Source organism: Ochotona curzoniae, unplaced genomic scaffold (genome assembly GCF_017591425.1).
Source record: "Ochotona curzoniae isolate NIBS_2020 unplaced genomic scaffold, NIBS_Ocur_1.0 contig_1274, whole genome shotgun sequence".
Classification (NCBI taxonomy): Eukaryota; Metazoa; Chordata; class Mammalia; order Lagomorpha; family Ochotonidae; genus Ochotona; species Ochotona curzoniae.
In genome coordinates, this window is record NW_024465023.1 from 16,489,441 (window position 1) to 16,514,049 (window position 24,609).

General features: G+C 39.7%; 1 protein-coding gene across 1 annotated transcript in view; it reads right to left on the bottom strand.

Moving 5' to 3' along the window:
* Nucleotides 1–6,588: 6,588 nt before the first annotated feature.
* The window catches only part of XK (X-linked Kx blood group), a 40,953-nt gene continuing 22,932 nt past the window's right edge, over nucleotides 6,589–24,609 (bottom strand). The window contains exon 3 of the mRNA XM_041000011.1: nucleotides 6,589–10,742. Coding sequence (XP_040855945.1) covers nucleotides 9,916–10,742 — 827 coding nt within the window. The 3' untranslated portion in view covers nucleotides 6,589–9,915. The remainder of the gene's footprint in view (nucleotides 10,743–24,609) is intronic.

Sequence of the window (24,609 nt, forward strand, 5' to 3'; positions counted from 1 at the left end):
GAAGTTATCCCATCTCAAAATGCACGAGAATGGCCTTTCCCCTCTTGCCTGTGTCACCCAGCTCCTACTCACCAGAGTGCACTTCCTGGGGCCTGCAGAAGCCAGTGATCTGCACCTGGCTGGGCACCCTGCAGGGAGCCAACCATGGCCCTGGACATGTGCAGAGGACAGGCCTGGGCAGCTGCAGGGCCAGGCTGCACATTGCAGTAGAACCTGTGTGGCCCACTGGAACGTGCCCTGGCCTGGCTGGGCCCAGGCACCCTCTGCCATGAGGGCACATGCTGTTGCCATGCCACATTACTGGGGGTGGCCTTCTGAGCAGAGGAAGGGAGCAGGGGAGGCATCCCAGCGACTGAGCATGGCAGCTCAGTGTCCAGTTATTCCAGAGTTCAGCATCTGTGTGGACAGCAGGCTTAGCAAGGCCTTTCCTCTTTCCCCTTTCCGTTTTGTTGGAACACGATGCGGGTGGGTGAGGCAGTTGTTTCCATGGCCCTCCCTGCCTTGCCCAGGTGGTTCTTGCTGGTGGCCAAGGTGAAGAGCCCCTGCAGTGCAAACATTCCCCACTCTCAGGACACTCCCTGTGAACACAGGAGCAACGGCTAGAGGGAGGAGAGCCTGTTCTGGTCTCAGAGCCGACAGGCTTCCCGACAGGAGAGGAGGAGCAGGCCATCCAAGCAGCAGCTTGGGCTGCTTGGGCACTTGTCCGGGCACGCAGCCTTCCACATGGCAATAGGCTTTAAGGCATCTGACAGGCTTCCAAATGGAGGCCACCTGGGACATTCTGAGAGTCCCACCAGCCACAGTTAAAGAGAAAATGAAGCGATGGCATTGATTTTATTGTTTGTTTTATCTAGCACAGTATACCCAAAGTACTATCATTTCACCATGTCATCCAATTTACATTACTAGTAAAATTTTTTTATTTTACTTGCTTTGAGTATGGAATTGGCATGTCTTTAATTTACAATTCATTTCTATTTACATTGTCACAAAATGTTGTGTGCCCAGTAGTTCCATGTGGCTATTTGCTACCATATTGGACAGCATAGACATATAGTGTTTAAATTTAAGTAGGAATGGACTATAAGGAGATGACATGGCAGCCTCAATTTTTTTTCTGTCTCAATATAAGTACATGTTATCAGGGCCATGAGAATATGGTACTTGCTTTTTCACTTAATGCAAGGTGGTTCTGTCAGATACGTACAGTCCTGCCATAGCATAGTAGTTGTGTGGGGGTTTAATGGAAACCTGTTGTATCTATGAATTCCGGAACCACTTCTCCACAGAAAGTGGGGGGCAATTTCTGTGTGAAAGACGGAAAATAGAATGTGAAACCATGGAGTCCTCAGACTGGAAAAATGAAGTCTACTTCCAGGGAGAAGAATCAGGATCATTTTCTTCCCCAGTAAAAATGGTTCTGGATGCAACCTATGACCTTGGTGGCTTAAGATCACTCTGTTTCCTTTTACAACTCCTGGATCCCTCTTTTCTTTCAGAGTTTAGGGCCAGGGATATTCCACAGTTGAGTGCTGGACAGTTGCAAAGATGTGCTTGCTAATACCGTTGGCTGAGCTACTTTTCCCACTGGTCTTGTAACCCAGGACTTGAATCTTGGTGGTGAGGAAAAGTAAGTATATAAAAAACTTATAACAAATAAGGGCAGGCCTTATAGCCTGTTTGTAAACAGTTAAAGTACTCAAACACTTCTACAGTGAGAAAAAGAATCCTTCCAGATGAGTCAGTTCAGCTGACCAGAGTTCTGCATTCTCATTTCTTTCCTTCCATAAACTCTACAAGGGAGAGGAGAATACTGGGAAAATTTAATGGATGTATACAGCATGCACCTTTACTCCTAAATAATAGTGTTCTTACTATTGTTTTTAATTATACCTTTTCATTCCCTTACTTCCTTTTCTTCTTTTTCTTACACTTATCATGATATATTACAATAAAATTAAGCCTGTAAAGTGAAATAACTGACTATGCCACTGTAATAACTTAGAGACAAATAACAGGAGGGGGATATGGGGAGGGAGGGTAAAGAATGGTCTCCCGTTGAAGCAAATCTGCATCATGGGGGTGGAGAAAATAGCTATTTATATTTTCAAAATTGTCTTCCTTCGCTGTGACACCACTTGAAAACCCCTCACCCTGCCTCCAAGCTTGAAGAATGGATTTCTTTGTGGACATATCGTTTACAGGTGGTATCTTTCAGTTTTAAAGAATAAACAGTAAGACGTGAGAAACCAGCTTTGAAGTTCACACATGCTCTAACTTGCTAGTTATCCATGGGTAATTCTTGTTGCTTTTTTTTTCCCAGGAAAAGAGGAGCACAAATATTGTTGTCAATGTAATTTCAACCTGAGTCCTTTCCTCTATAACCCTCTATAACCCAGTGGTCCCCCCTTGTGGCACATCAGAACGTGACATGAGGAGTGTTGGAAGATGCGGAGATTTCCTCCTATTACGGGCTGTTTCATTTAAGGGAACTTTAGAAAGCTGGTGGAAAAAGTGAAATAAATGATGGGTTTATTCTTGGTGCAAAATACTAGAAATCCATGCAGTTTTCTATAACATGCATCCCATGAACTTTTTGAAAAGCCCTCCCCAAGGTTTCTGCTTGTCTAACAGGGAAATACTACCTAGCATGTCTTTCTTGAATCTCTGACACCTGCCAGACTTAAAGCGTATCTGACACCAGTTCGAGTCTGGAGAGACTAGTGATTAGCATTTGGGCTTTTGGTACCAAATATTAGGCTTGAATGTCAACTCTGCTGCAGTCACAGGGGAAGTTATCTCATCAACTCATTTTCTGCAAAATGTCAATACTTGCAGTAACTGCTATGAAGAACTGCTGTGAAAAATAAAAGTGACAAGCATACAAGGTGAGAAAGCAGGTTGAAGATGTTAAAGCAGAAAGGTTCGGGAACCCTTTAAGGCCTGAGTAAATTTGTCCCTGCTGTGATCTAGAATCATCTCACTGCAGATTTCTTGTTAGGTTACAGAACACCATGTTATCTAAGTTTAAGCCACTTTCAATCGAGTGCTCTATAAATTATAGCTGGAAATACCCTGATGTTCTTTCTTAATCAGGCCAAATTTGAAGAGTATGTGGAAACCACTTTGTTGCTTTGATTATTATTATACATGTACTGGTGCCTTGATATTTTAAAAGCATTTTGCTTTGGTGAAGGTAGATGATGCACTTTTTGAAAGCAGAACCAATAAAACTATTTTCTCTTCTCTTGAATCAAGCTTTTACAAGGAAGAGCAATGGACTGGCCCTGTGGCACAGCAAGTTAAGCTGCTGCCTGTACTGTGGGCATCCCATATTGGGGCACCGGTTCTGGGAAGGCACAGTTGGCTGAAGTGCTTGGGATCCCTGCCACCCATGTGGGAGATCCAGATACTGTTCCCGACTCCTGGTTTCTGCCTGGCCCAGTCTGGCACTTGGAGCCATTTGGGGCATGAATCAGTGGAGACAAACTCTCTTTTTCTTTCCCTCTTTCCTCCTTTAAAATAAATAATACACAATTATTTTTAAAAAGAAAGTGTAAAGATTATGAGGTACACAGGAGAAATTATTCCAGCAGAGATAAAAAAAAAAACCTCATAATATAGTAGTTCCCCAAAGTTTTAATCACAAATGATGTCTTTTAACATCACCCTCCACATGATAGTGATTGAATTTTTAGTGCTTATTTATGATGGGGGCTGAGAGGATAACGACAAAGTTTCTATGGTAACACTTTTAATTAGTCCTGCTCATTACTTACAACATTCTCACTGGTTTGAAAAATAATTGCAGCAAGGTGCCACACATTTCTGTTAGTGCTGGCGGGGGTGGGGGGGGGGAGCGGTACTCTTCATTCTTGGAGGCCTGAAGCCTTATAGCAGGACACCGTTGCTTGAAATAATTCTAGGTCCCATTTGTTAGAAGGTGACAACAGGTGGGGTTGCCTCAGTGGTTCACAGGCTAATTCTCTTCCTGAAAATACCAGCATCCCATGTGGGCACCAGTTCGTGTCCCCACTGCTCTACTTGCAATCTAACTCTCTGGTTACAGCCGAAAGCAGCAGAGGACGGCTCAAGTCGTTGGGCCCCCTGCACCCATGTGGGAGAGTTGGAAGAAGCTCCTGGCTCCTGATGGGCCCAGTTTTGTATGCTGCGGCTATTTGAGGAGTGAACCAACAGATGCAAAGATCTTTCTCTCATTCTCTTTGTGAATCTGAGTTTCCAATAAAAATAAATAATAACAAAAAGGTGGCAACAGGGAGCCATTCTCCCCTGTGCTTGGGTGACCGGGGGAGGGGGAAGAGCTGAAGCTGTACCACTCCAAAACAGGGTTTCTAAATCCTGTTTTGTTTTTGGTCTGCTATCATTCCTGAAAGCCTTCTGTCTCGTTAACTGTATAATTTAGGTAATTAAGATAGGAAGCAAACTGATAAGAATTTAAAATAGTATGCATAATGTAGATGTCAAGGAAAGACAGAATTCCCAGGGCTCTTGGAAGCAGGTTAATCAGGCTTCAATCAGGACTTTATCATTCAGAGATGGGAAATTAATTCAGGCTGGAAGACAGGGAGGGCGCAAAAGCACAGGGCAGACTCTCACAATATTCCCAGATGAGCGCATCTTGTTGGCAGGAAATACTCTGCAGCCCCTTCCCCGACAAAGGTCTGGGCCCAGTGATCACCTGCTGCAGAGGTACTTGTGTCTATCGCCGTCCACTTTGGAGATGCCCTGGGTGTTTGAAAGTCTGCCTAAACCAACGCTGCCCTAGATATCCTTGGCATACTAATTTCCAGAGAAACCACCTTGCAGAGAGGGCAGCCAAAAATGTAGCCATCCTGGAGAGCAGCAAACACACCTGTTTAACACATTAGAATCCTAGCATGAAAGGGTTTGTATACTGGCAAAGAATGGATTGGAAACAATTTTTGATGTCCAACTCTGTACCAATCTTGGCTGCTTATAAAATATCTTTTCCTGAAAAAGAGACAATGCTAGTCATTCTTCCACAGTGTATAATTCAGATCTCGAAGCTCTTTCCCAGGTGGAAAGATGGTCACAGGAAAGTTTCCTGGAAGGGGGATTCCCAGAGAAATAAGGTGATAGCAGGACGTCTAAGCCCCTGACCTCATTCCTGATCTTTAGAAACTGGGTCCAACTTCTGTAAAACAAAACTCTTACAGTAGAAGGGGGATGGGGAGCACATATTACATGGCAAACACCTGCATCCTAAAATGGATATCCATAAAACAGAATTACTAAGATTTCCAAACAAATTCAGAATTATGGCTTTAAATGACCAGATCTGATATCGTGTATATGTCTTCTTCACATAACATTTTAAAGTCTGCTGTCGCTTTCTGAGCATTCATAGCAAACTTAAATCTTTGCTTTTAATAAAAGAGAATCTCACAGAAAAGAACTGGGTTGATTCACATTCAGTGATTGGGAACATTGTTAAATGGAACACGGACATAAAGTTAGACATTGATTTTGTCATAGTGTTAAATTTTCTGAATTTAGTGATCGTACTGTGGCTATGTGAAGAGTATCTTCATTAGGGAAAATATACTTAAGAATTTTGATAAGGCAGAAAATATTTGGAATGGTTAATCTGAGTGAAGGTTATTAGGGACCTTCTTACATTGTTCTTGAGACTTCTTCATTAGTTTGAAATTATTTCAAAATAACATGCACAAACATCAGATTTGAATTTAGATTTAAATTCAGATTTCCCTACTTGAATGTATACTTGTTGACATTCAGTTTTCTTAACACCAAGAGATATCTTATAAAAGTTCTAGCTAGAAAAGGGAAACACAAAAGGAAAAGGGAGGATGGGGCAAATGTTTGCAAACTATATAATTGACAAACTGTTAATCTTCAAAATATATTGAGAACTTCTGCAGCTCAACAGCAACAAAACAAGACAAAGCAAATAAAACCTTGCAACTAAAAGATTGACAAAAAAAAAAAGAACTGGAATAGACACTAGTCGTTTATGTTTGATCATTAATTTGTAAAAATTCCAAGTTACCCCTTTGTTGTTTTAATGTTTTTAAATCAGTATTCCAGTTGTATTTGTCTTGAAATGGCATGAATCACCTCGTTTTTCCTGTATCACACATGGTAACTGTCAGAGAACGGACCCGAATCCTGCAGTGCATCTTTCCCAAATACAACAAATGCTTTTCAATCAGACAAGTTACCATGGACTATTAGCAAATCGTAACACTCCCAAATTTCTCATTCTACAGAACTGTTTTCCACAGAGGTTGAAGATTATAATTAACAAAAACCAAACCACTTTCAGATCTGTTTTGAAAACTGTCACCACATAAAACCATGTAAAGACCATATATGAAATGAAATGCAAAGAGAAATTGAAAAATTAATTTATTATATGAAGAAACATAAACAATATTTAAATGAATGTAGAAGGACAGTCCACAGAAATTCACATCCACAATGTATTGGTTGAGAAATACTGACATATGCACTCATAACCAGAACACTAATGTTCCACGGTGGTTTCCAACAAGTACTGTATTTGACCATAAAGTTTAATATTTATTGTCCAATTTACAAGACTGAAAAGATTAAACTTAGCCTTGAATATGGCATTCATGTTGTAACACAAATATTGAAAAGATGATGCTACATCCCATAAGGAACACAGTACCAAAATGATAGACTCATTTGCCTTCAGAAGCATTTGCTCAAGGTTCTTTTTTTCTCCAAATGCCACAAATTTAGGTGATAATTTTTGCAAGCAATGGGAGGCACATGAAAGGGCCGCTGCCCAGAAGGCCAAAGGCCCACATATTCACTCAAGACATTCATTGTGGATGGCGCTACTTATTCCTTTCCAACAATAAAAAAATAATAACCTGCTTATAGACTTGAATAACTGTAGTAACTCTTTAAATGTGCATGGCACTTTACAAGTATTTTCAAAGCATTTTCACAGTTTTGATTTAACTTGATCTTTCTGACAAGCTTGTGAGGTAGGCTGGGCAAGTAAAACATCCAAATCTGCTGGGTAAGCAAACTGAAGTATAGGGTAATTAAGTAACCCCCAGGGCTGGACAGGGAGAGAGCCGAGTCCCTACACTAGCCTTTCTCCAGTGTTGGCAAGAGAACGATTAAATATGTTTAATGATGTTATTTCATTACATTTTGAGGAAAAGCTTCACTCCCATCCAGCTCAATAATGCTGATTCACTTGTGACAAAGTGTTCTGACAAGTTGTAGCAGACAAAGCACTGAGTTTTATGAATTGAAATTACAGCTGAAAGACACTTTTGATTCACTCCACCACATGAGGACTTATTTTTTGTTTGTTTGATTTACATCATTAAGACAACCAAGCGGCACAGTGTGAAGTCTGTTTGCCATTTCAGAGATATTAACATAAATAATACAAATATAAAAATTCTTGGTTCACTATGACTTGTATTTTCACCATGCAAATAAGCAGCAGTGATTTCTGTCCCCCAAAAACAAATGGCCATGCACGTCTTTACAGCCGAGGTACTTGTATGTAGATCAGGGGTTCAAACTAATAAAGCATTCAACCTGCTTACCAACCCTCTGTCCTTTTAAATGTGTGACCTAGGCTTTGGGAGTCTCTCGGGGTAATTTTGAACAAATGTAGCAAGTGACAGGCTAGTGACTGCCATGACTTCTCAATCTCAAGGCATGACTTAAAGGCATGCTGCGTGGCAGAAGGGCACCATCCCCCTAACAGCCATACAAATCTTCAAGGTAAAAATGTTTATCTCACGAAAGGGCTGGAAAATATGTGGTGTCAAAGAACACCACTAACTGGATTGATACAAACTCTTGGAATGACTTAGGGATGGCCTTACTGTTCTCCTAATCATTATTTGGAAACTTAAACACAAAAGACCGCTTGAATACCTCAGCTTTTATTCACAGTAGTTAAGTATCTTCAAGGGTGCTTTGTAAATTATAATTGTGCATCTATGTAACATGGCCATGGAAGCACATTTTATATGAAGTTTTCCTTTGATTACATAAGCTCACAGTTTATTTAGGCCTATTAGTGATATTAGTGATACGTTATATGCCGACAAGGAGAACACAGATAATCTTTAGTCTTAGTTGGTTAAGACTATTGATGATTAAAAAAAATCTGTTGCCTGGCATGCTGTCAAAATCAAACCATAAATATAGATAAGCCAAGAAAATATAAAATGAAGAAATATCTCATAAAACTGAAATTGATGCTCTGCAGTTTGAAGAGTTTATTGATGTATTTCTATGGCTCTCTATAAAAAACAGTAAACAATATGTATGTCAATACTATTTCACTGACCCCTTAATATATAGTGGAAATTGATTACCAAAATGCATGTTCATTTGTGTGTATGAAATGACTAATAAATTTGACACCAACAAGTATAAAGGAAACCTACATTTCTGAAGGTCATACAAAAAGAGTTTTGAGGGGTAATATAAAAAACAGAGGTCCCATTTTAAAATTTTCAGGTTTTACTCCAATCCTTATACTAAATTGATATTATCTTTATGATTCTCTCTTTCTAGATATTTCACTGTCGACATGTTAATGGTAGAAACATTGGCACTGGATTTAGGCAGTTTTTGAAGGCAACGGAGTATATGCTATCCAATTCTCTTTTATGAAACAAAAAACGGTTACAAAGTGAAGGAGAAATTACACAGAAGATAAAAACATACAGGAGAGTAAAAGTGGAGATCTTGTTCAACTTAACTCACGATCATGCCAATTCAGAATATATTCCACGAGTGACAAAATTTTGCATTCATTTCATCTCTTCTATAGTTTTCTGAAGTCAATCTCTAATTAGGTAGGGGTGGCAGTGAGAAAAACCATTTTCCTTCAAATAATGAAAATCTAAATGCCCTATATACTTGTATGCCTCACTAGGTGAAATATTTCTTTGGCATATTCAGAAAAAATACAAGATAGCCAAGGTGAGTTTTGCCTAAAATTCACCTAGCAGGCAAGGAATGAGGAGGCAGCAGCAAAGACTATATTTAATTCTACCAGAAATTTCCCAGAATTACAGGATGGCACTCAATCTCATTGAGGCTTAACTCCACCGTCTAGAAAATTCACATCTTTTACCATCCTGTAAAAGTTAAGTATTTTACTTACACAAGCCTTCATTGTGTCTGTTTCACCACTTGCCACCATCCCCAACCTAATTTTTTTTTGAAAATATGGATGCTTCATAACCAAATTAAGAATTCATTTTCACAGCCATGGATCTAGGAAATATCATCTGCAAATCAAGGCTCTTGAATATTGATTCACGAGATGCATGCCATGGCGGGTACAGTTGGCTATGCACAAAAAGCCCTTATGAGATGAAAACGGAACATTTATCAATTCAAATACCAAACCTGAACAGTCCTCCCCGCAAGCTCTGACAGCTTTAATAATGCTGCTGACAACAAAATCCCAGTAGCCTTCTCAGGTCCTTAGTACAGCTCTTGGGTAAAAGATGATAAATCATCATGCTACTGAGACCAACAATCCAGAAAAACTAGAAAACAAGGAAAAGCTCCTCTATTTATTCTGATGGATCTAACCTTTCCAACCGAGACTTCTAGGGTATTTCATCAGTAAAAAGGTCAAGAATGCCTGGAAAAACATGGCAGAACTTGTGAACTGTGGTGCCCTGGGCTGTCTCTTCAACACTCCCAACTTTCCCTGGCCTTTCCCCATGGTTCCCACAGAGCCAAAAGCTCTGGAAAGAGCAGCTGCTCAAAAGGAGTTGCCAGCTGACTTGCTGCCTCGCTCCCAGTGCAGAGCTCACTAATTTTTATGAATAACAGGTATCAACCCAGAAAATAATATGCCTTTGCCCCAAGAGACCTCTGGTCACATTAAACAGAGCAAGGATCATCAATATCCAATGTTGGACTGGGCTCAGTAGTTACTTTACTGCTAAAAGGTGTTTCAGGCCTACTATTGGTTGACTTTGACTCTGACTTTTCTACCGACTCAGATGATTTCTGCCGAACACACATCCAGCAGACACACCTGATCCATGCCATAAAGCTTTCAGAAACACTAGAGGAAAAGAGCTTTTTGCAAGGGTGGAAGAACTGATAGAACACAAGCATGAAAAGAATGGCTGTGCAGTACCCAACAAGCAGCTGCAGAACCAACAGAGGTGCACACACATACATATAGATGTCAGTCTTGAAAAAATACCACAGAAGCAGGAGGGTGGCATTCTCAATAAATCTCATCATGTAGTATGCCAGGAGCTGGTACCAATTCTGGGACTTGCTGATGAGGTCAGGGTTGTTGATTTTCAGCTGTACGGCAGACCAGCAGAACATGTTGATACCAGTATAGAGTAAAGTCAGGAAGCAGAGCACGATCGTGGTGCCCACCCGACTGAGGGCCTTCTCTATGTTCTCGGGGAATGGGGAGCCACTGCACCAGAAGAGGAACCAGGGGCAGAGGAAGAAGCTGAAGAAGTTCAGGAGAATGTCGACCAACACCCAGCTCTTCAGGACAGAAGTAAAGAGGACCAGGACTGTGACTCGGGTAGCAATCTCAAAGCTCCTCCAGAGGAAGATACAGACATAGGCCAAGGGCTTCACTTTGACCTCGTACTCATCATATTTGATTTTGATGGCTAGGATGTTGCAGCGCAAGGCTCCGTACACAATGGACAGCAGGGATATGGCCATTAAGAAGCCTGGGGAGAGAAGAGAAAGATCAGTCAAGTCTCACCTCCACCAGGAAAAGTACTGTGGTTTACTCTGGCAGCCCCCGCCCACAAGCTTGGGTCCTTCAGCGTTACCTGCACAATCGAGCTTCCAGCAGTCCATATCCACCTAACGTGCCTGTGGACGTCATCCAGAACAAAGGGAAGGCAGCTCTGCCCAAGGACCTAGCAGGCTCCAGTACCAGGAAATTAATCATACTAGGAGAGTCTTCAATACTCCAAACCCAGCCCTAACAGCTCTTAGCTCCCCATCTCTTGGGTAGCATTTCTGAGGCATGTATTCTATACCCTTCTCCAGTGTTTCTTCATAGGATGAACTTCTAGTACATACTCTGATAGTTGTCTAATAATGCTTCCCTCTATTGTCTGCCTTTCATTCCCAATCACCTTTTTTAAAAGACTTATTTATTTTTATTCGAAAGTCAGATATACAGAGAGGAGGAGAGACAGAGAGGAAGCTCTCCCATCTGATGATTCACTCCCCAAGTGACTGCAATGGCTGGTGCTGCGCCGATCTGAAGCCAGGAGCCAGGAACTTCCTCCAGGTCTCCCACACACTCAACCACTTTTTTCTTTCCAATGCTCCTTATACCTTCGCTCTAAAATACATGAATTCAAACCCTTACAGAAAGACTGAACAGAGGATAGAGATATACTATCCACCCAGAATCAAAACATACATAGCCTTCCCCATTATCAACAGCAGAGTGGCACGGTATATTTGCTACAACAGTTGAATCTAGATTAACACACCATAATCACCTAATAGTTTACATTAAGGTTCATATCATATGGGTACCTTTCTATGGGTCTGGATAAGTGCATTAAATGACATGTATCTACCATTAGAATATCACTTTTTCTGCTGCCCTAAAAATCCTCTATGCTCTGCCTATTCATCCCTCCACCTTAATCCTTGGCATCACTGACTGTCTCCACAGTTTTACCTTAACTAGAATGTCATATAATTGGAATCGTATAATATATAGGATTATTCATTTCACTTATAATATACAGTTATTTCATCCATTCTTGATAGTGTATTTCTCTTTAGTTTCAAATAATATTCCAGGATCTTTACCTACTGATGGATATTTTAGCATAGCCATTTCATTTTTCTGCATGCAGATTTTCAGTTGTCTTTGCACCCTTACAGAGAAGATGATCATTTCTCCATCGTGCTGCCTTGCTCCTTTGTCAAAGGTCAACTGACTCTATTTACATGGATCTATTCTCAGCTCTCGATTCTGTTCTGCTGATCTATTCTTTTGCCAACACTGCACTGTGCTGATTACTATAGCTTTATTCATGCTTGCTTCTTAAAGTGAAATTTCATGTTAATTCTGTCCACACAATGTAACTGTCTCTACCTAAATGTACATTCAAAAGATATGTGAATAAAGGACTTTTCCTTACTTACATTCTAAATCAATGGAAAAAAAAATCTATATTTGGTAAGGACATCTGTGACAACTTAGTAATTATTTGCTCAGTTTTACCCAAAGTATCAACTTTTCTCATAGTCTTTTGCCACTGACTTAAATCACTGGCATCCCTCACTGGAAGCAACGATACATACTCATCAATTTAAAGGAGAGAAACACCGCCTCTGGAGTAGACTGAGAAGTAACCAAATGGAGTTATTTTTTTCCAAGAGGCTATTTCAGTAGATCTTTTTAAGCAGAACATATTATGGGTATTATACAAATTATCACACCCTAAGGATCCAATAATCAATCTTTTTCTTTCACTTCTTACAGTTTCTCCAAGTGGGAAAATAAGTAAAAATACCTCAAATGTTTATTACACAAGTTAAATTAATATCATTGCAGCATAAATTATGTAGTTAAATATGTATAATATTTAAACATTTATGACATTTTGCAATAAAATAAGCCCAGTTTTTTTCCAGATGTACTCATACTTCTGTTAGTCCATTTATTCCCAAATTACATTTTTTTTCTCTATCAAGACAGTTGAGCAATTATTAACCCACTGGTGCATAGTAATGATCAAGCATGGAAGTCTTCTGAAAATGCAGACAGATTACCTGGAAATCACTGATTTCAATTACATCAGTTCAACTGTTGGGTAATCACTGCAAAATGCTATGGATAGAAATGGGGCCAGGCAAACAGGTAACACTTGGGAGGCATGGAGTCTGTACAAAATGCTTGCATTATACATTTTTTAACCTGCAAAATTACACTGTTATCTATTGAATACCAGAATGATGGTCATGTAAATACCTACTGATTCAGAATTAAACTTTCCTAACACCCTTTCTCAATCTTCCCATAGTCAACACAAAAGTAGATCAGTTGGTGAGCCTGTGTAAGTGGCACTATATACCCTTATTTTTATTCTCTAGGTGTGTATACTAGGCAGGGGTACAGTTTTCTGTTTTCATCTTTTATTAGAAGGCGAGATATCATGTTTGGGTAAAGCTATAAAGGATGCTCCAGTGTCTAATCTTCAGTAAAATGCCTAAACTCAGAAATGCTTGGGTGGAATAGAATTTTTTTTAAATTCAGTGAATAAGCTGGCATTGTGGTCCAGAAGGTCAAGCCCTGTTTGCAATGAGGGCAGTACATAGGAGTGCTGGTTTGGTTCCACTTCTGATCCAGCTCCCTGCTAATAGCTTGCTAATAGCAGCAGAGGATGGCTCAAATCCTTGAGCCCCTACACCGATGTGGAAAATCCAGAAGAAGCTCCTAGCTCCTGGCTTCAGATCGGCTCAGTTCTGGAAAGGCAGAGTCACAGAGGACAATGACAGATGTTCTATCTGCTGGTTCACTCCCCACTTTGCCACAGCATTTGAATCTGGGTGGGTCTGAAGCCAGGAGTTAGGAGCTCCTGCCAGGTCTCCCACATGGGGGCAGGGGCCCAAGGACTCGGGCTATCCTCCACTGCATTCCCAGGCCATAACCAGAGAGCTGAATGGGAAGTGGAACAGCTGGGATTCGAACCAGTGCCTGTATGGGATACTGGTGCTACAGGCAGAAGCTTAGCCTAATACACTATGGTGCTGACTCCTCACCAATATTTGTTATTTTCCAGCTTTTAAAAATTTTAGACATTCTAATTGGTGTGAAGTTGTGCACTGTAATTTTTATTTGCATTTCTCTACTGACAAATAATTTCCAGAATATATTTATGTGTTTATATGGCAGTTTGTGTATCTTCCTTGGTTGTTTTTGGTTCTTTGTTATGGATCAAACCCATAATAGACTTCAATTTGTCTTATAGATATCTCAAAATGTTAATTAGAATTCAAAGGTCAGATCCACATAGACTCATAATATAATATGAGCCTTAATTCCTTTAATAAAAGCATGAAAAGACAAGAAATAAAAATAAGAATGACTTCCATCTTGGTTATGGGAGATTAGTCTGTTCCAACATTTCTTTTTTATTTTTTTTTAAAGATTTATTTTTATTAGAAAGGTGGATATACAGAGAGGAGAGACAGAGAGGAAGATCTTCCATCCAATGATTCACTCCCCAAGTGAGCGCAACGGCCGAAGCCAGGAGCCTCTTCCGGGTCTCCCACGCGGGTGCAGGGTCCCAAAGCCTTGGGCCATCCTCGACTGCCTTCCCGGGCCACAGGCAGGGAGCTGGATGGGAAGCGGGGCCACCGGGATAGAACCGGCGCCCATATGGGATCCCGGGCGTGCAAGGCGAGGACCTTAACCACTTGCACCACAGCGCTGGGCCCTGTTCCAACATTTCTAATAAGAACAATTGGATAAAAGGTTTGTCCAAAGGCATCACATCTCCTAAAGCAGAGAGTACTCCTGCAGCTAAGAACTAAGAAGTTTCTAGAGAAAACTCAAAAGATGCCACCCACCTCAAGAAATCTGCCCAATTATAAGCAGATACTAGGAAACTAAGAATCCAAAAATAACTTTCAGCAGTCTCTCAGTGCTAGTAGGTGTAGGAGCAAATATTGACATTCAGGCCCCAATAAAGGCCTTGGTATACAGCCAGTTTCCTGATGGTGACACAAAGAACACTAGGAGTAACATAACTAGGAATCCAAAAATAACTTTCAGCAGTCTCTCAATGCTAGTAGGTGTAGGAACAAATATTGACATTCAGGCCCCATAAAGGCCTTCGTATATAGCCAAACTTTCCTAATGGCAACACATAGAACATAGGAGTAACAATGACTAGATGTAGATAAAGCCTATGCAAAGGCTGAAGCAGATCTCAACAAACTCAAGTTGTGACTGAATCAAAGTGAGATGCATCTAGTCTAACTGCCTAGCAAAATCTTCGTAGAGAAAGACAATTCATTCAGAGTTTCAAATTATCTATATTTTTATTCATTCAAATATGACATTAATGCAAAAATAATACAGTATGCCAACAACAAAATTCTTTATGACTAAAATCAAAAGAACAATAGATAATAAAAATAGACCTACAGGAGACACAGATTTTAAAGTTATCTGACATGGACTCAAAAAATGTTAATATATTTATGAAAGTATATGACAATATAAGTAATTTATTAGGGACTGGGAACTGTCTTTAAAAACTCAAATGGAAATTTTAGAGCTGAAAAATAGCATGATTTACAATTAAGAAATCAACAGATAGGTTTAATAGCAGATTAGGCACAGCTATAAAGATAATTAGTACTAACTATAATATAGGTGAAGAGAAAATACTGAAATGGAGAAACAACGAGCTTGACACAGGAAAGTGCAAGTGTGTGGCAAGTGTGTGTGTATGTGAGAGAGAGAGAGAACGAACGAGTTACGTGTGGGTGCTCAGAAGCAATAACTGAAGCAATATATGTAGAGAATTTTCCTAAACTGCTAATACATCAAACTACAGTTTCAGGAAATGCTACAATCCTCAAGTAGAATAAACAGGAAGAAAAACCACACCTGAGAATAATATGCTAAAACTGAGTTTAAAAAATCACAGCTTTTGGGCCTGGCACAGTGGCGCAAGTGGTTAAGGTCCTCGCCTTGCACACCCGGGATCCCATATGGGCGCCGGTTCTAATCCCGGCAACCTCGCTTCCCTTCCAGCTCCCTGCCTGTGGCCTGGGAAAGCAGTGGAGGACAGCCCAAGGCTTTGGGACCCTGCACCCGCGTGGGAGACCCGGAAGAGGCTCCTGGCTTCGGATCGGCATAGCATCGGCCGTTGAGCTCACTTGGGGAGTGAATCATGGGACGGAAGATCTTCCTCTCTGTCTCTCCTCTCTGTATATCCGCCTTTCCAATAAAAATAAAATCTTTTAAAAAAATCACAGCTTTCAAAAGTAGTCAGAAACAAACTGATGAACTTTAAAGGAGCCATGACAAAAGTGGACAGCAGCATCTCAACAGAATGGATGGTAGCCAGAAGACAAAAGGGTATATCCTAAAACTGAGAAGAGAGTGAGCTTTCAACACCAACTTTTACATCAAAAAGTGAAGGTAAGAGAAGGACATTTGAGGCAAAACAAAAATGAGGGGAGGTGATTTGTCGGGAACACATCTGTTGAGCACAGACACTAAAGGTGGTTAAGCCCCCTGAGACATGATTTCACATGGAAGCATAGGGACAAAAAAAAGTACAAACAGACCAAGGGAGTAAATAAAACTCAGCTTTCAAAATAAACAGAGATGTGCAAAATCACTTCACACATAGCTACCACTACACACACACACACACACACACACACACACACACAAGCACAGATAACAAAATAAACACTAAAGGCATCAAAAAGAAATCATTTTCATTAAGCATCAGGAAATGCAAACTAAATCCACAATAAAATACTACTACAAAGCCACTGAATCACAAAAGCAAGTGTTGGCAACAATGTGGAATAACTGCAATGCACACCACTGCTTGTGATAAAACAGCTTAAGAGCACATTTACAATCTCTGGTGAAGCTAACCATGGCATTCCTATGGCCCAGCAGTTCTGCTCTTAAACACATATGTAACAGAGCTGCATATATATGGTTTTCAAAAAGTCCAAGGAAAATATCCACTAAATGTTATTCCATTCTTGACAAGCTTTTTGAAGTACCTTGTATGTACATTAAAAGGCACAGCATAGGGGCCCGGCGCGGTGGCGCAAGTGGTTAAAGGTCCTCGCCTTGCACGCCCGGGAGCCCATATGGGCGCCGGTTCTAATCCCGGCAGCCCTGCTTCCCTTCCAGCTCCCTGCCTGTGGCCTGGGAAAGCAGCAGAGGACGGCCCAAAGCTTTGGGACCCTGCACCCGCGTGGGAGACCCGGAAGAGGCTCCTGGCTTCGGATCGGCATAGTATCGGCCCGTTGCGCTCACTTGGGGAGTGAATCATCGGACGGAAGATCTTCCTCTCTGTCTCTCCTCTCTGTACATCCGCCTTTCCAATAACAAAATAATAAAAATAAATCTTTAAAAAAAAAAAGGCACAGCATATAAGAAAATCACAGAAGCATTATTTTTAATGGTCACAATCTAACCATAATGCACACATTAATCAAGAGTAGAAACTATTAATATTTTATGCTATATTCATATAATGGAACACAATGCTAAAGAACAAACATCTGCTACAAGCCACAACATGGGTAATTCTGGCAAGCAAACTCCGGCAAAAAAGGATAGACTCCTGATTACATTTATATAATTAAAAATATTTCTTAAAAATGGTTGAGGGGGACTGGCGCTATGGCTCAGTGGTCTAATCTTCCTCCTTCAAGTGCCAGCAACCCATATGGGCACAGGTTCATGTCCCAGCTGCTCCATTGCCCATCCAGCTCCCTGTTGTGGCCTGGGAAAGCAGTAGAGGATGGCCCAAAGACCCTGCACCCATGTGGGAGACCTGGAAGAAGCTCCTGGTTCTCAGTCATTGTATCCACTTGAGGAGTGGGCTCGTGGGTGAAAGATTTTTCTGCCTATGTCTCCTGCTCTTTGTAAATTTACCTTTCAAATAAAAATAAAGGAAATCTTAAAAAAAAAAAAAAAGCTGACTGGGCATTGTGGCATTGTGGCATAGCAGAGAAAACCATGACTTGAGATGCCTGGAGTACGTGGTTTGATTTCCAGCACTCTGTGCTTCCCATCCAGCTGCTGTGCATGTGCCTGCGAAGCAGTGGAGGATGGCCTGAGTATTTAGGTCCCTGTCACTCAGGTGGAAGAGTCAGATGGATTTTGAGGCTTCTGGCTTTGGCCAGGACCTGCCCTGGCTCTTGTGGGCATTGGAGGAGTGAATCAAGCACATACTCTTTCTCTCTCTACCTCTCTCTGTGTGTCCTTCAAATACATAAATGAACACTTTAAAAACAGTAAAAAGTATCCTATGGCCTTAGACATATGATTTCTGGTTAGTAATTACCCTTTGGGGAGGAGGGAAAGGAGTGCCTGCAAAAGGAGCAGAAGGAGGCTTCTATTTCTTAACCTGCACAGAGGGCTGCATGGTTGTGCTTACTCGGAGATGATCCATCCAGCTTCACCTCTATGATGTGTCTAGTTGTTTGGATGCATTTTATACTAACAATAAAAGTATGTATTTATAAAAAGAAAGTACACTACTACTATACTTACTAGCTACTCAATTACATTGAATGCTTAAGGGCAAAAAAAGATTACTCTTTCATTATTATAATTAAGTTGTTTAAAAAATAGTTTCCTTCCCTACCATGGCAAACTGTCAGCTGAAAATGAACATGCATAAATCTCTACTTAAATCACTACAGTCAAACTAGTTCTACAGATGTAATCAGTATGACACTCTAGTCATATAAAAGCACTTTGTAAAATCCTAGTGACTAACATTGTATTGTTAGGATGTGTCCTGAACATCTGCCAGTTTACCAGACGTTTAGTCATAAATGTAAATTTATCCTTCAATATACCTTTCTACCTTATTTAGTTCTCAGAATTGTCAGAAAAATTACTATGGCCTATAATTCACAACCTACACAATATATTCTATAATTTCAGAGATCATAATGATTTTGTTCTTTTTTTATTATTATTATTGATTACATTGCATTAAGCGACAGTTTCATAGGCTCTGGGATTCCCCCAACACTTCCCCATACCCTCCCCCTATGGTGGATTCCTGATTTTGTTATTTTTTGTCTCCAGTATATTTCCATTTCTTTGAAAATTTATTTTATTATTTTGCTTATACAAATTAGACAAATATCATGTATTTTAAAATGCAGATTTAGGAGTATAGTGATATTTCCTACTCCTCCCTCCCTGCTGCCTGCATTTCCAACCCAACACTCTCTTCCCTTATTTCTTTCTATTTCTCTATTAAAAAAAATTTTTTTTTTACAGCGGCATATTTTCACTTAACTTTGTAATCATGGGTATAATACTCCATTAGGGAGGGGCCCAGCAGCATGGCCTAGCGGCTTAAGTCCTCACTCTGAGCACGCCAGGATCCCAAGTGGGCGCCGGTTCTGATCCTGGCAGCTCCACTTCCCATCCAGCTCCCTGCTTGTGGCCCGGGAAAGCAGTCGAGGACAGCACAGAGGCTTGGGACCCTGCATCTGCATGGGAGACCCAGAAGGAAATTCCCGGCTCCTGGCTTCGGATTGGCGCAACACCAGCGTTGTGCTCACTTGGGGAGTGAACCATCGGATGGAAGATTTTCCTCTCTGTCTCTCCTCTATGTATATCTGACTTTCCAATAAAAATAAGTAAATCTTTAAAAAAAATACTCCATTAGGAAACAATTTTTACAAATAGTAAATAAGAAAAAAAAAATCCCATTTTTCCTTAAGAGTATAAACAAAAGCTGTTCAACAATAATTGAACTTGAAAAACGCCAATCTTGCTCATACAACATACTTCCTTTTGTTGTTGTCGTTTTCCTAAGAATCTGGATGGCAAGGCTTCCTCCAACACATTTTTTAATTCTCAAAAATTTATTGCACTTTCCTCTCTGCCTAGAGGCTACTGTAAGAATTTTATAAGCAGCAGCCATTTAATTTCATCAACAATCCTGTAGATTATCCTCATAATGCAGATGAGAAAGCAGAAACATTAAATAACTTTTCAGAGATCACTCAGTTGAAAGAACTAGAATTCAAAATTTAACAGTCTTGTTCTAGAATCTTGATCTTAAACAGTTGCCTTTTATGCCTAAAGAAATGAATGAAACAGCAGATGGAAGCTCTCTCTCTATGTCTCTTTGTAAATCTACCTTTCCAATAACAATAAATCTTTTAAAATATATATAATTGGGATTATTTCCCTATCAATAGTTTCAGCTCTACCTTTTGTATCTCAATGGGAATCCAAAGGAGTCTGCTAACCTTAAAATTCCCTGGTGCTGGCTACAAAAGAATCTGGAAATCTGGACCCCCACCCCCCGGAGCACTTAAAGGATCTATCTAATCCTTCCTTGTTTCCACCAAGTCCAAATTTCATTAGTGTCTATTCCACTATATGAATACTGCCATGCTGCCTATGCACCTGAGTGGCACCTGTGTTAGGCTTGTTTCTTGGAACTGTCTCCCAGGGTACAGCCAGTGATCAAATAAAGAGGGACAGAAGCAGACCCTTTTATCTGTCCTACCAACTTGTCCTACTTCTTTCTTATCACCCTGCCTCAGGCAGAGAGAAGCGGCATCAGTGAGCTGAGCTAGACAAAAACAAAAGCAAAACAAAACAAAATCCCTTTTGCTCTCAATTTTGAGACCAAGGGAAGTAAGTACCTAGACTCCTATAAAGGACTTTGTATCAGGTTTGACAACAGTAGAACAGTAGTGGGATCACTCAGAACCCCAAGAGGAAGTTCTCCGTTATGCTGAAGATTCTCAGTTGAGGGCGAGGCAAAGCAAACACTCTTAAAATGCAGTTCCATACAGAGAACTTTGCAAATAGCCTGGCATGTAGAGCCTCCATGACTGAAAAAAAAAAAAACCTCTTGTCTTTTTTCCTTTGTCAATACTAGAGCCATTATCTTCACCGATCTTCTCAAACTGCCACCTTACTCTTCAGTATAATTTCTTTCCCAAATCTATCTTTACCGCCCTCTATCAGAATGTTTCATTCTCTTCATTTTATTGCTTTGCTTAGTATGCATCCAGGGTTACAAGGAATCTGAAAACCATTCAAAAAATAGGTAGAATATAGATAATAAAAAACAGATGGATACGAAATGGTTTGGGTGTTTCAAGATTTCAGTTCACCCTCTGTGAGTGCACCTGCTCATTACAACCAATTCTTTTGTTTTTAAAGAATTAGTCTCATTCATTTGAAAAGCAGAATGGGAGAGAAAGAGAAAGGGAGAGCAAGACTGGGAGAGAAATAACGAGAGGGAACATCTTCCATCTTTTGGTCCACTCATCAAATGGCCTCAATAGCAAAGACTTGGCTAGGCCAAAGCACCAGGGGTGCAAGCAATTGGGTTATTTTGTTGTTGTTGTTCATTATAAACTGTTCATATATATATATAGATAGATAGATATTATTAATTACATTGCATTATGTGACACAGTTTCATAGGTGCTGGGAATCTCCCCAATCCCTCTCCAAACCCTCCCCCCATGGTGGATTCCTCCACCTTATTGCTGTATTACATTTCAAATTCAGTCAAGATTCTTTCATTGCAAGAGTATACCAAGCATAGAGTCCAGCTTCTTATTGTCCAGGTAAATTCAACAGTTTCTTGGGGAGACCATCTCTGGTCTGAAGGCAGAGCTGGTAGAATATCATCCCGATCAATTTAAAGCCACAACATAATATCAACGACAATTTACAACATTATGGAATTAATTTACGTGGCATTGAATGCAACTGGGTTATTATCTGCTGCCTTCTAAGGAGCATCAGCAGAGAAACAAACCAGGACTTAAATGAAGGGCACTCCAACATGGGATGCTGGTGTAATGGGTGACGGCTTAACCAGCTGCACCAAAACAACATCACCTACTGCCTCTAGTTCTAAGCAACAGTATCAAGATTTATTTACTTCACAGAGATGTGACTGAAGTGTCAAAAAGATACCAGAGTTCTTAAAAAACTGGTTCTAAAAGTAAATCTATAAAGCTATAAAAGCATTATTGCCATGTTGCAGCAAACTCAAGCACAGCCTTCATAATACACTCATTTGTGGAGTTGTGTGGGAAGTCAATTCCTACCCAATGAATATCACTAAGTAACTTCCATTGATTGGTGGATACTAACTCCAGAAAAAAAAAAATTAGAGAAAACAGCACGTAAATGCCAAGTGTGAATGAAATTACATTACTCTGGAAGCACATTTTCAAAAAGATTTACAAATTTATTTGAAAGGCAGAATTACAAAGAAAGAGAAATCTTTCACCCATTGTTTCACACCCAAATAGCCACAATGACCAGGGGTTGACCAAGGGTGGGCCAAGCCAAAACCAGGGGCCTGGAACTCCATCCAGGCCTCCCACATGGGTTCAGGATCCTAAGGACTTGGGCCATCTTCCCCTACTTTCCCAGGTACACTGGAACGGATCAGGATGGGAAGTGGAACAGCCTAGGCTTGAGAAAGAGCACCCTATGTGATTTTGGCACTGAAGATAGTTGTTGTACTGAAAATACACAAGGAAGTTTTATTTATGGTCGACCCTCAAAATCAGAAGGCAAAGAGAAAATTATTAGAAAATCAAATGTCCTAGAAATTTACATCCCATGTGTAAATTTAACCTAGTTTCACAGCACATTTGTCACATGTGTTCTGCCATTGATTCCTATTTGGAAAGAGAAGGAACTGGTGAGTCAATTCTCTGCTCATCCTTTTAATAAGTGGGAAAATAATTCAAATACCCTTTTAAAATATTTTACAACAAATAAGAACATTTTGAAGTTAAGTAAATAGTGAGTTTTCCTGTATTATAGATATTAGTCACTTGTATGCATACACACAACACAAACACTTTAATTAACCTTGTTGAGTGGAGCCTGGCCTACAACTCAAAAAATGCTCACTGGAATAACTGCTTGTCCTCAAGCCCAACTCAAAGTAGCCAATTCATAGAGATTCTACAGTCATGAATTTATTGTCTTAATTTTCCCAAAACATAATGAAAATGATTTGTCATTGTAATAGCCATGATATAAGATGCTTTAGATTTATCTCTATATTTTTCCTAGAGAAAATTCAATTTCATTCTGCATAGTGAATCTGAATTACTGTTAGGTCTCTTGGGGCACAATTAGAAATATCAGAAATGGACTCCGATCTGAAGCAAGCAGTTAAAACTACTTATCTATGGAAACATAAAAATTGGCTCTTAAACTTTCTCTCTTTCTCAGTCCCCCACAAGCTGATAAACTGCAGAACTTAATAAGAAAAGGTCAGCAATACCAATTACAGTTATCCACATTAATATAGGTATAGACCCGCTGAACTCTTTCTACATATGTCTTCTTGGTCCATTTGCAAATCTCCAGCAATTATGAAACCTGCCATTCTGCCAGTCAGCAGCCAGGGTAATTTCTGATTGCACAGCATGAAAAAGGAGTGAGTTTATTATACAAATTCATTAAAAATGTGAACTTGATTCACCTAAAAAAGTCTTTAGTAGACTTACTGTTTATGACCATGTTAGGTAATATCAGATAACTACTTAAGGCATAAGGAAGGTATTTGGAATACTATATAAGGTATGCCATTCTTTATGAATATTTTTCTCTATTTGAGGACAGGGATCATTATGCAATGCATACCTGTACTCAAATATCACACTGGAACCCATAATAATCCACAACTACTATGGGTCAATCAAAAATAAACTTTAACTACCTTAAAATTTTATTTGATTGAAACTGATAATGTTTTCATTTGATTATTATTTATAGCTCTTACCTATATTCCTACTGAAATACAGTTATTTTACTTTTTGTTGAAATCTTAGGTCACAGTTAAGGTTTTGACTACAGTGTAAATACAACAAGTCATCACAAAAAAATTATAAATTGATATAATTAAACAACAAGAACAATTAAAACAAAAAAAAAAATGTAAGGGGTCGGCACCATGACTCAACAAGCCAATCCTCCAACTTCAAGAGCCAGCATCCCATATGGGAACCAATTTGTGTCCCAGCTGCTCCACTTCCCATCCAGCTACCTACTTGTGGCCTGGGAAGCCAGTGGAGGACGGCCCAAGTCCTTGGGACCCTGCACCAAAGAAGAGACCAAGAAAAAGTGCCTGGCACTTGGCTTTGGCTCAGCTTAGCTCTGACCATTGCAGCCATTTGGTGAGTGAGCCAGCAGATGGAAGATCTTTCTCTCTTCCCTTCTCTCTATAAATCTGCCTTTTCAGTAAAAACAAATATTTAAAAAAAAACTATAAAAGTTAGGTCTTTGAAAATACCAGAAAATTCGTAAACCACTAGGAGTGACCAAGAAAATCACAAAATATGAATTACCTACATCAGAAATGAAAGAGAGGAGGACATTGCAAGTAATACAGATATTAGATATATAACAAAATATTTACTACTTCTAATTTTAAAAAAAAGCTTAGGTAAAGTACATAAAGTTCTAAAAACTACAATTTACCAAAAGTGACAGGAGATGAGATTAAAGAAATGAATAGCTATGTAGATATTAAAATTTATTATGAAAAAGTTTTCTAAAAAATTTATTCATTATTGTTTTGCATTAAGAACCGAAGAGAAAATCACAGAAACTACTGTAATTTTAATCACCTTTCTGTGAGTTACAAACTTAAAATCTATTGATGTTATCAATGCAATGTAAAAAACATTTACCATTTGCACATCTGTTGTCCAGGGCACTCAAATAATGATGAATAATATAGTATATTAATCTCTAGTGAGCATCTCATCAGAGTGTACCATGTGTTAATGTTTCCAGCATATTTAATTTACCTTTCT